Genomic DNA, 13,269 nt, shown 5'->3' with positions numbered 1-13,269 from the left:
TTTCTTTGAATGTCCCTTAACTAAGAGTGTGGTTGCAAGTGTTCAAGTTTGTGCCACTGAAAAGATTAGTTAGTTCTTCAGCTGGGATGATGTCGTGGATTGGGATGTCCATGCTTTGAAAGATGTTTTGCAGGCTTAAATCTTGATTTTATGCTGCCACTGTGCTGCATGTAGCTGTTCAGTCTTGGTTCTCAATATAAATTGCTCATTTATCCCAAAAAAAGAAAAGAAAACATGCACTAATCTTCAGGAATACACAGATCTGAGAACGGTATAAGAGTAAATTGAAATAGTTTGTTGTCATCTCTGACATTTTGCTGCAAAGAAAACAAGATTTCCTACGACTTCCCTTTCCCCCCCACCTCCCCCCCCAAAAAAAAAAAAAAAAAAAAAAAAGGTCATTAGTCAACTGTTAAACAATCATGGAAGACAATTGACTTCATATATGACCACAAAGCATGGAAGCATAGCCCTTGGATTCAAAACCATAAGCTTGTCCGAGCCATTAGAGTCATCTCCATTTGATGCCACGAGAGAATCAAACCGACCATCTTCCCCAATGACCATGAGCTCATATCTATGGTAACCACCAACACGCCCTGCAATTACTCGGCACAAAATGATAGCCCTCCTTGCACATACCCTTTTGGCAACATAATCATTTGTCACCTTCTCATGTGCCTTCCAACTGTTCTCATGGACTAATTCCGGTGCATCTTCAACCGTAAAGCTGGAACGGATCATTCTGCATACCCCACAACATTTCTTGTAACAAATGCTTGAATCTCCATTAGTTCCTAGAGAACAAGTTATAGGGCACCTTGGAACCTTAGGAGTTCATTCCCATCAACAATCAGTCTCTCCATTAGCTGACTATCACATGAATTTGCAGCATTGAGTTTCACTTTGTTTCTGAACTCTTCAAACTTGTTTAAAACACTATCACAGTGATTAACCTTCAACACCTTCTGAACTGTGACGCCTATCTCCTTAGGCCATCCCGATCGGAATATGGTTTCCACAATACCTATTGAGGAATCTCCTTCAATGAGTTGTGTGACTCCTTTGACAAGTCTGTCAGCTCTTGATGTGGAACGAGAAAGAGGAGAGGCTGGAGGTGATGTTGTGTTTGTGTTAGACTGAGTTGAAGATGATGAAGAATCTGAATTTTCATGGGGGTCTAGTTTTTTCTTTGATTTTGAATGCACTTTCTTAAAGCATGGAGGGGAAACATTTGGCTTTGGTTTTTCTTTTTGTGGGGAGGTTGTGCATGACTTAGGCTTGAAACACCTTATGGTTGCACTAGGATGGCATACTAGAGCTATCAGAGAAGCTGCTATTAGGCAACTTTCTACCATTGGTGGTTTGTTTGTGAGAGTGATTTTTCTTACAGAACTCCATTAAAAAAAATGAAGTTTCCGAGGTTTTGGTCCCATATTTACCTAATCTTTAATGCATTGCATCTAAATTTGGAAATTTACATATTTGAAAGAGCTTAAATTATGGAAAAATTGCTTAGCGTTTGCTTATCCCTTACAGTTTATTAGTGTGATTTCAAATCTTTGTCTAGGAGCCAACTGCCAAATCTTGAAGAGTAAATGTTGTAATTTAATTAATGTAGGCATAAATTTGATTTTAGTCAAATGGGCTTTACCTGGACTGGAGATGGACTGTTTTTTTTTTTTTTTTTTTTGGGTTAACTTATTGTTAAAATTATTTTTTTTATTTTTTTTTAGAAAATATTATTATTACTGTAGGGTCCCGATTCAGGGCCCGGGCCCAACAGGTATGGGATTCTGGCCCAAGGAGTTCGAAACAATGAATTTATAAAGAATGGGCTACATAACTAGGCCTTAACGAAGTATATACTAACTAAAATTGGGCCATGCAATAATCGAGAGTAAGAAAACCCCCCTTCACGTCCATTAGATATTCAGTCCAAGGAAACGTGGAGGATATACACAGTCCCTACTCAAAGGCTATGGTTCTAGCACTGTTCTTCTGTTCTTAGTTCCTTTTTTTCCTCCTCCCTCCCTTCATGGGGACTCCCCTCTCTTATATAGCCCTCTTGAAGTCATCAGAGCCTTACATTTGTTGATCATCTAGACCTTCACTTGAGTGTCTGTCCTATCAGACATCCTCCCCATCTTTCTGTGAGTTGTGGTAGCCAAGGCAACACTGTTCACAAGTCCTCTCCATATTAATGCGGCCAGAAAAGTAGCTGTCATGCATTTAATGTGACAGTTGCAGCCTCTCCTTTGGCATCCTACGCTTTCTTCCTTCTTACAGGCTTGTGGGACTCATCCTTATTACTAATGCTCGTAGGATTGGATCCTTCTAGCAGGCAGAGAGCATGTTTGAGCCATATTTGGTACGTTCGAAGAGACATTTCCCCTCGGACCGCCTTTTAAACATTTTCAGGCCCACAAGAATTGGGCCGGGAGCCCTTTTGGCACCCACGCCTTCTCCTCGGACGTGGTCGAATTTTCATACGGGACCCAAGGCCCATTGTATGATCTTGGACCTTTGTCCCTACAATTATTATTAATAATAAAAGTTTAAACCTTATTCTTTTTGGTAAGGAGGAAGAAAATAAATATATCGTTGTTCAAGTGCTTTTTTTTAGAGAATATCTTAACTTTTAGAGAAAATGTTAGCGCAAATACTATATGAAGGAGTTGTTATAATCTATGGCTTACACTTCATATAACCATTTGATAGAGATCATAGGTTATTTAAAGGGTAGACTAAGGGCTTTTTTTTTTTTTTTCCTCATGGGAAGGGACCCCTTTTAATTAATATACAATAAATATTTTAGGAAAAAAATAATTCAAAAGGATGTTAAAACTTTCTACACGAATAAGAGATCTGATTCATTCTCTTCCTACACCAAAAAACCAATTAGTGTTTTGATCAGTGGCGGCTCTAGGAATTTTTCTCAGGGTATTTCTTAAGAAGTATAAATTACACAATCTAATAAAAGAGATTGATCTTGGGCTTTTTTCCTGGAGTTTATTGTGCATTTGGGCTTGCTATGTTATAATTTTTTTTTTTTTTTTTTTCAGATTTTAGTTCAAAAAAAAAAATTTTGGCCTCTTTTTGCTTGAAAGCCCAAATATATTGTTAAGTAGAACAAATTTTGGAGCAAAATTAAATTATATTGACATAAAAAAATAAAAAAAACTGAGAGTGTTTCCAAAATTTTTTTAAAGGGTAGACAAATATAAAATTTTAAATTATTATTATATATATATAAAATTTAAAAAAACAATTTAGGTCAGGGTGTGTCCTATGACCACCCTAGCCTTCAAGGACCACCCTAGCCTTCAAGTGCCGCCGCCCCTGCCCTTCAACTAATACATTTCTACATAAACAAATTTCATGTCTTGTGAAGCAACATCATCTACCAAATGGGAAGTTATTGTACATGTGAGGGTGTACCAAGTATTAGGAATTGAAGAAGTAAGTAGAAGTACAATTATTGTCACTCTTCACCTCACCCACCTTAAGATTATTTTTAAACTTTTGGGACCCCACAGCTATACTATAAAGGACATAACATAAACTAAAAAAATTGAAAGTCTTATGCTTTAATATTATATGTCCAACATTTTTTTTACTTAAAAAACCAATTAGTTTTGCCAAGTAATCAAAAAAAAAAAGAAAAAAAAAAAAAGTAAAACATAATAATAATAATAATAATAATAATAATAATAGCATCCAAACAATCTTTTAGGTGTAGTCAGACACACGACATCACTTAAAACTCGAAGTCTCAGACTTTTAATTATGGATTTCAAATATAGAACACTCAAATTATAATGGCAAAAAATATTAGATTATTTAGACAAACATTAGTTTGTCATGGTTAGTTTTCAGTTTTAGAAGGGTTAAATATAAAAAATTTTAAATCCAAACTTAAAACAATATTTACATATATTAGTAATATTAATATTTTTTTTTAAATAATATTTCAGGGGTTCATGGTCACCTTGGTCTAAATATCCCCCCTTGGGTTGCATGACATTACTTGGGTTGAAATCTTTTTCAATTCAACCCAAGATATAAAAGAAAAGAGGAAAAGAAAGAAAAAGAAAAGAAAAAAGAAAAAATAAATAAAAACCTAGTCTAACCCAACTCGTTAACTTATGAAAAGCCAACATAAGGCATTCAGTTGGATTGTTAGGTTAAATGCAAACTCCCGATTCTAGTAGAGCGAATCCAAACAGATTCTTAATTACATTTTTTTTTTTTTTTTCAAATTATCTAATTTGAACATATATTTAAATAAGTATATATATAAATAATTTTGATAAAATTAGCAAACTAGTATGTATAAATAAGTTATCGAACCAAGTCCAAGACATCCTCATAAACAAGCATTAGAATTGGACTAGCCAGTTAGTCAAGCTAAAAATTTGAGTGAAAACCTAATAGATGAACCCATTGGACATTTGGACTAGCAACTACAAATCCAAAAGAACCGCCATCCTCAGGCTCAACTGCTTCTCTTTTTCTCTCTTCAAACAATACGACCTATAGTATAGGAGTCTATAGAGGCAACAGCAGCGGCGGTGATATCATTGTTAGCAGAGTTCTTTTGGGTTTTTCTGGCCGTAGTTCGGATACCCATTTGGTAAGAAAATTAAATTTGATGTAGCTTCATTGAATCTCATTTTATTCAATCAATACTTTGTCGCTTCAGCATAAAGTTAAACCTCTTCTGTAAGCATGCTCTAAAATTCGTTGATTTTTGTGTTTTTTAGACCAAATTCTTTTCTGGGTACCAATAAAATTCACTGAACTTCCATATGTATATATATTAGTTGAAAGTTGGGGACCTTGTTGATTTCTCCACTGTTATACTTTGCTTATGTGTTTGTTTGAGATTTAGAAGGGTGTTGGCAAATTTAACGTTCATGATCAATTGTCTAGAATTCTTACATATACTAACATAGTTGGCCAATATGTTTTTCAAAAGTGTTTAATTTTAGGATTTGATTTAAAAAAAAAAAAAAAAAAATTGCTGAAGAATTCCCTATTTACAATTCAAACGTCTTCTCTAGCAATTTCATCTCAAAAACCATAACCCAATTTTGCAATGTGGCTTAGGCATAATCCAAAGTTGCCAAGAGTTTCCATGATTGTCTCTCTTAAGTGTTTGTCCATGTGACTATGTGAGTCTCTCTCTCTCTCTCTCTCTCTCTCTCTCTCTCTTAGACTTGATTTGAGTATGCGTGAAGGTGTTTGATAAAAATTTCAGTGATAATGCAATGATTTTCATCTGACTTTGAAGTTTGAAGTATTTTTTGTGTTTAAAATTATAATAGCTTTAGTGATGATGTTCTTTCACCATAAATCGATTAAGCTGATGAGTTCAAATTTCTGTTGGGATGAGGATCGCTCTCCCCAAAACCAGGAAGATCATATGAGACCGAGCAAACCCCAAACTCTTCAAGCAATGACATTTTAATTCCCGGTATACCTTTCATACATAAATTATTTAGAAAATAAATGTCAAGTTTCCATTAGTTTGGATACCACCTCAACAGATAAAAGATTTATTAGTCTTTTACCTGCAAGTCGTGAGGAAAGAAAAGAATGTGGAGCAATTAGGGAAAATCTAGCTCTATCAGCTGGGACACCTTGCTCACAATAAGCCATGTGTCTACCATCTGGAAGTAGTATGCGGTTAGCACTAGGAGGAAGTATTAGCACCATCTTTACTGGTGTGACCAAGCTGTCATCTTTGGTATTTAAACCTATAGCTGCACGTGGTTTTAACAATGTCAATTAATAAACTTTACCTACATATACCACAAAAGAAAAAGAACAGAAATGAGATTGAATGCACAATTGGGGCATTCAAGTTCTCATTTCTCAAATGTTTTATACTTTGTAAGAACACTAATTAGTAATTCTGGGAAAACTTTGTAGGACCATTAAGAATAGAAAACAGAGAAACGAATAGAGCAGCACAGACAAAGGATAAACATAGGATGCAAAGCCATCAACTTAGGCTAAATTCCACCACATAAATAACTCCAAGACATAGTTAGCCACATAAAGCACATATGATCCAAATGAATTCAGTGATGAACCAACATTATGGATGCCATCACTGCCACATTTCTTTACATATGTATATATCCAAGGATGTCATTATGATTATACATAAAGTTATCTTATCTACAGTTGCTACTATGGGACCAGAATGTAGTACTTAGATTTCAAGATAAACAGTGACAGAGTGACTAATTGAGAAACATAATCACAACCATCACACTTTCATGGAGCACATATGAATTAACTACTAAAACCTTATCGACAAAGAGAATGGAGTCTCGTCGCTAATATGCCCAAAAAACAAAATCCAATTTTCATATTGATTATTGAACATATAGTATAAATTGTATTTTTTTTATTAGAGCTTGTATTTCAAATCAGATTGTTCTCTACACATTTTCCATGTGCCTTTTATAATTAGTTAGTTTGTTATCTGGTTGGTTAGTCTTGTTTAGTTGGTTTTAATTATGTAATTAACATACAATCAATAATACCAAGAAGTTTATTTATCACTCTATCTTTCAAGAACATGATTAAAATCACGAATCCTGAACCACGAACTCATACTGACAAATAAGGCAAGTGATTTTTCACAAATTTGACTAACATAAACAACAATAAATAACCAAATTACATACAGATCTCAATAATTAGCACTACACTACACTACACTAAACTCAAGAAACACCTAAATTTGATTAACCAATCAAATACTTGAATTCGAAGCATAATGCATTTGAAATTCAAGTCACCTGCAAGTGCAAGAACAAAAATGAAGAATATGACAGACCACGAGTGAGCTGGGTCGTGATCCTCGGGCAAAAACTCATTCAAGTACTTCAACCTGCCGGAGACCTTAACGCACGGCTTCTAAAGCTTTCGACCAACATAGGAATCCTCACTCCGAAGACTCTGCTAAACAATGTCCTTACACCCACTTCCCAATTCCACCACTATTTCCCCTCGAGCCATAGCGAACCCCTTCACCTAATCCTTCAAGCTCTCTGACTTAACCACACTGCTCCTAGACATGGTGTACGCCAACGAAACTCTGATCGGCTCTCGACATACCGTAGATAATAATAATAATAATAATAATAAAAGCATCCAAACAATACTTTTAAGTGTAGTCAAACACACGACATCACTCAAAACCCAAAATCTCATACTTTTAACTTTGGATTTCAAATATAAAACAAGCAAACTATAATGACAAACAATATTTTTTAGATTATTTAGTCCAACATTAGTTTGTCATAACGTTTTCAATTTTAGGAGGGTTAAATATAAATTTTATGAATCTAAACTTAAAAAAATATTTACATATACTAGTAATATTAATATTTTTTTAAGTAATATTTCAAGGGTTCATGGTCCCCTTGGTCTAAACATCCCTCCGTGTGTTGCATCACATTACTTGGGTTGAAATTTTGTTCAATTCAAGCCAAGCTAAAAAAGAAGAGAGAGAGAGAGAGAGAGAGAACCCCTAAGTCTAACCTAACTCATTTACTTATGAAAGACCAGCATGAGACATTCAATTAGGTTTGGTAGGTTTAAATGCAAACTCTTGGCCCTAGTAGAGCGAATCCAAAACGGCCCTTAATTACATTACATTTTTTTCCTTCAAATTATCTAATTTGGACATGTATGTATATAAAATAAGTATAATTTATAAATAATTTTGATAAAATTAGCAACTAGTATGTTCACAAACAAGGCATCTTCACAAACAAGCATTAGCATTGGACTAACCAGTTTTAATCCAGCTAAAATTTGCATGAAAATCCAATAGATGGGCCCATTGGACATTTGGGCTAGCAACTCCGAACCCAAAAGAACCAACTAATTATTAGTTATTACAAAACATTTCAGTTGCTAGATTCATTGGAGTGCACTTCTATGCAAGAATTTGCCATATATTTGTTTTGACTTTTCTTATAAAATAACCAAAGTTTAAAATAGTAAAAAATCAAACACATGACATATCATGATTGGTGGAGCATAAAGTGTAACACAAAAAGTGTGACAAAGAATTTGTATTCTAAATTCTCAAAAAAAAAAAAAAATTGTATTCTAATAAATTGAACTATTTGGTTCTATTTTTGTGTTATGTTTTTTCAAACCCTGTTAAAAAATTATTTTGATAATTTATTCTCAACACCTATTTTCTAATGTTTTTCTCCTTCTTGAACCATTTTGGAAATGTTTCTCTCTTTCCATTTTTTGACTCAATCATTTTTCTCAAAAATAAATAAATAAAATCTGAGCATTTTTGACAAACACCCATACACCAAAAATTGCATTGGAAATTTCAGAAATTTTGAACCCAAATCACCACCAAAACATAATCAATGCTACAACAATTCAAATCCAAACCCAAATTTATTTTATTTAAAAACAAACCAACCAACAAACCACAATGACTCCAAAGACCCAACCCACAGTGGTGGGCTAAGAATGGACTCAAAGTCAGTGATGCATAGAGTACTTGATCTGCCCACCGTTGTTAAGCGGATCTAGACAAACAAATCGGATTCAAATCAACCTCAACATCTTGGTGCTTGGAAAGAATTACAGTTGCTTTTATTACAAAATTTTCATTGAAGATAGTGGTGGCTCTAGGAATTTTTGTTAGGATAGCCATTAAGAAACTTAAAATTATACAAAATTTAATATTAAAAAAATAACTTGAATATATCAACATCACTAACAATGAAAATGGTCTAATAGTCTTCTTTTAATAAAATAATAGCATAGTATATATTTTTTACCAAAAAAATAAATAAATAAATAAAAACTCGAGTCAAGCAAAAAGCGGTTAAAATTAAAACTAACAAAATGAACAAGCAAAATGGGAATGATGAGAGATAAAATGAAAACTACGAATGTTGAGATTAAAGTAATAAAGTGAGAGAGTTATAAAATGATGATAGAAAAGATAAAAATGGGGAGAGAGAACTATAGATGATACATGGTGCGACTACAAGCCAAGCCACCAAGTAGAGCAAAGCAACCAATGCCGTCGAGAAGAACTTATGACTATGGTTTTAAAAACCAGACCGGACTGGCCAATTTGAACAGTTCAACCGGGAACCGGCCACTAGTTTAGTCCAAAAAAACCTTAAAAACTTCTCAAAATGGGTAAAACCAAGAACCGAAAGCAAATCCAATTTTGCCCCCGGTCTAGTTTTTAAAGCCATGCTTACGACCACAACATCTCTCTTGAAACCATTTTTTAGGAAAAATGAAATTATGAATTATTTTTATGGAATGAGTTAAATGAGTTACAAATTTAAATGACTAGGAGGTTTTTTTTTTAATGGCCTTTAAGTTGAATGCTTTGTTCATTTGTTGTTTTTTAGCCAAATCTTGTTGTTATTTAGGCTATTTTTCCTCTTTTTGGTTAAGGAGTTAATGATTATATTAGAGGGGGGGGGGGGTGGGGGGAGATTTTTTTTTGTTAAACCCAAATTCTTGGGATTCTCAAGTCAAAGTTATGGACATAACGAGGGAGTCGCCACCTAGTTTTTGCAATGGTCTAGAAACCATATATAAGCGTCCTCTCGAGGAAGGACCTTTTTGATCTTACTACCAGAGATATGGGTTCAGAGTTTAGGTACGGTTTTGGAAAGGTATTAGGCACCCAAAACCGCCCAACCCTAGGGTTGGCTTCCTCTTATTGTGTCTTATGTCTTAACCCTATTAAAGGCATACTCAATATTGCATTCTAACTCACACACACACACTAGCCTACATCTAAGCATACAACATGGCATCAATCATCTCAAAAAAGAAACCTAATCATTCATCTATCATGGCATACCCTAATATACATCTATCATGGCATCTCCAAACATCACAAACCCTAACATACTCCTATCTCACATCATGTTATATCATCCAGTGCATTAAACAAATCATGGCAGAAACACAAGCATGAAAATATCTAAATAACATATGATTGCTTCTACACATCAAGAGTAACTCACCCAAACAAGCATGTTCATACTCATCATCAAAGCAAGATTATATTCAAGGATGCATGTTCATGTGAATGCATGATTTGCCTCACTTACCTTACGGCATCACATCACCTATGGCGTCAATGAATGGACATATGAATGCGTGTTCATAACATCAAAGCAATAAAAACAAACCCTAATTTAAGCATGTGGAAAGCAAGCAAACAACAAGCCTGTGAAACAAAAGCTTAAAACCATAAATAAACCCTAGCAACACAGAAAACAGAGAAGAACTTCCAAACAAAGATTCTAACAACCTAACATACTTTTAAAACATAAGACTACACAAATATAAACATATTGTATAGTACACCAACCAAGGCATAGGGAAATGCTGACATGGCTAGATCCGGACTCTACACATGGAATGGCTGGGAGAAAGGATCTTTGGCCCGTGCCAACGGCGTGACCATAGGGAAGAGTGGGATTTGCACCTAACATGGACACCCAGCACTCACAAAAGGGAGATAGTGACCCTCTTTGGTCGGAGGTTATGAAATCCTTCCCTCCCATTGGTTGTGCTTGTGCTGGACCATTGTTAGATACACGTGCATTATTCTCAATGCCTCTGATGTCCCTTTCCTTGTCCAAGGATTGCTCCCCACGTGGTGGCAGGGTCACTTTTCACGCCAATATACTAACCTCAACATGCTTACTCTCTCTCCTCCAACCATAACACAATACAATTGCTGTATTAGGGTTCAAATGAGAGAATCACATTTTGACATCTGTCTTGTATACCTAGCAACATTCCTCGAACTATAAGAGGAACATGTTGCTAGACTATTAGGGCAAGAACCAAGATAGAACATTAGAGAAAGAGTAGAAAGTTTGTAAGAAAGTGAGGTAGAGAAAAGACCTCTCCTTTAGTTAGAACATCATCACTATACAAGAGGAAATCTCCATTTTCATATAATAGAAAACTTGACAGAGTAAGGGACATTCGCTCTTACTCACCCGTGGTTTTTCATCCCTTTCAAAGGGTTATCCACACACATCCCATTGTCATCTTTACTTTCCTTGCACTGCTTTCTTTTTCTCTCAACGTTATGATGTTAAAGCTTCATTTTTTATCGTTCTTGAGCTTTTTCATCAAAATGTACTGTTAGATATCTCATACACTTTTCATATTAGTTTACAAATCTAACTTGCACTTACACATATAAAAACATATAATAACAAAAAAACTAAAGCAAACAAAAAGATTAAATCATAAAAAGAAAAAGAAAGTTTAGACTAATACCTCAAACACAAAGCTTTCCAAACTTGATTTTTTACTATTCCCCTCAGTCAAATCTATTCACAATCAATAAAAAGTGATTAGTAATCTTAAACTCAAAAATCAAAGCCAGAAAATGCCAATCAAAAGAAAATTGACTTAAGCATGCTTTGTGAAAAACTCCCTCTTTGATTCACTATTTCTAGTGAATCTTAGTGTTTTCCCTTAAGATTTCTATTCGTTTTAAAAATGTACCATGTATGGCTATTTATATTGAGAAAATAGGGGTTTGGAACGACTCCTAGACGATGTGAGATTCGTTCCAAACCTCAGTATTAATGCAAAAAAACTTGTCTTTTTTATGTTTCCAGAACCCTACATGCGTGTGCAAGATCGTGCCTGCATGCGCATGCATCATGGCTACGCACACAGGTTAATTCCCGCGTGCACATGTCGAGGGCTTCCTTGGCTTTATTTTTCCAAAAAAGATTTATTTGCTCATTAAAGGTTATATTTTTCATTTCAACATTTCTCAATTCAATTTAATATCTAATTGAGCCCTAATCCAACCTTGGATCTTAGAATTTCAGCATCATTGGGGAACGGGAGCCTGAGTCGTAAAAGGTACAAAATGCGGTATCTACAATAGTATTCAGTAATTTTTTAGGGTAGACAAAATAGGTTAGTTTAAAAATAATTATGTATATAATTTTTTTTTTTTTTCAAGTTAAGGTGTTCAATCATAATTGAAAGAAAAGAATAGAGGATCCCCATATCTATTAGATAGAGTAAACAAATATCTTTGATTCAAAACATCAAAATTTTTTTTTGATAGTATTTGTCAATACTTTCAAAATTAAAAGAAAGACCCCACCCCTTTTTGACTGACACAATCACACTCAATAAATATATATATATATATATATATATATTTCTATTGATCAAATGACTCCTTTCGTCTCGAGAATTCGTACGTCGCTTGCCAGTATACGGATAGTTATCTCTCGAGAACAAAGACTCATATATTTTGTATTTAAAACATCAAACTGTTTTTAAAATGGGCTACCAACAAATTCTTACAGAATCCTTGATATTTTGATTAATTTATTAAATTAAAAAAATATAAATTAATAAATAAAACACAAACAAACAATCAGAAAATAAATCAATTTCAAACTCCACAGTTGACAAAGTAACCAAGTGGCAACCTCAAGTCTTTGTAAGAGTCTTGTTGTGTATTAGCGATTTGGGATAATTTTCTAGGCCTCGCCATCAGAGGTAGAATGGTGTGAATCTCACCAACAGAGGCAGATAAGTGTCAAGGTTTGGGATTTTTCAATGAGTGACTTTGATTGGACTCTAGAGAGCAGAGCATGTTTGAAATTATCAGGTCGGTTGAATTTTTTATGGATTTTGAATCAAAAACACTTCTATTCTAGTACGCGGTTGATTTCCTCTATAAAATAAAATACAAGAACAAGTTTTTATGCAAGATTTATTTTTATGCAAAATTTTTAAGCAAGTTTTTATATTTAATTTTTCCTAACCTCTCTCTTTTTCAAAAGATAATTTTAGCTATCCCACAAAGCCACAACCACTTAATTTTTTTTTGCTACATAGTTAATCTTAAGTGTTTAGGGGGTTAATATTAAAGTTTGGGATGTGTGTGGCCTAGGGTTTAGGTTTAGGGTATTAAGATTACGTTATTAGGGTTTAGTGGTTTAAGATTATGGTATTGGGGTTAAGGTTTAGACTTTTAGAATTATAGTTTAGGCCCTTTAGGGCTTAGGGTGATCCAACCCAGCAAACGAGACAAGGGACTGATATTTATTAAAATTATGGCGTTGGGTTTAGGGTTTTAAGATTAGCAAGCTTTTATATTTAAGTTTTCCTAACGTCTTAAACTATTTCCAAACCCACACTAAAGTTATCGTTTTATTAATGGAGAGTAATCCAAACTTG

General features: G+C 34.2%; 1 protein-coding gene across 1 annotated transcript; it reads right to left on the bottom strand.

Annotated features, from left to right (window-relative positions):
• Window positions 1–420: 420 nt before the first annotated feature.
• LOC126719720 (uncharacterized) lies at window positions 421–1,358 on the bottom strand. Its single transcript, XM_050422246.1, has 2 exons — window positions 829–1,358; window positions 421–745 (listed from the first exon to the last, which is right to left on the bottom strand). Exons 1-2 carry the CDS (start codon window positions 1,356–1,358, stop codon window positions 421–423), a joined length of 855 nt encoding a protein of 284 aa, XP_050278203.1.
• Between the last annotated feature and the right edge of the window lie 11,911 nt (window positions 1,359–13,269).

The sequence above is a fragment of the Quercus robur genome, chromosome 3 (assembly GCF_932294415.1).
Source record: "Quercus robur chromosome 3, dhQueRobu3.1, whole genome shotgun sequence".
NCBI lineage: Eukaryota > Viridiplantae > Streptophyta > Magnoliopsida > Fagales > Fagaceae > Quercus > Quercus robur.
This window is presented reverse-complemented; position numbering and strand designations above follow the sequence as displayed.

Excerpts from the sequence above, each read along its gene's own strand:
- LOC126719720 (XM_050422246.1), bottom strand. The coding sequence starts at position 1,358 with ATGGTAGAAAGTTGCCTAATAGCAGCTTCTCTGATAGCTCTAGTATGC. Across the intron at positions 746-828 it reads GATGGGAATGAACTCCTAAG|AATGATCCGTTCCAGCTTTA; the intron begins GTTCCAAGGTGC and ends TGGGGTATGCAG.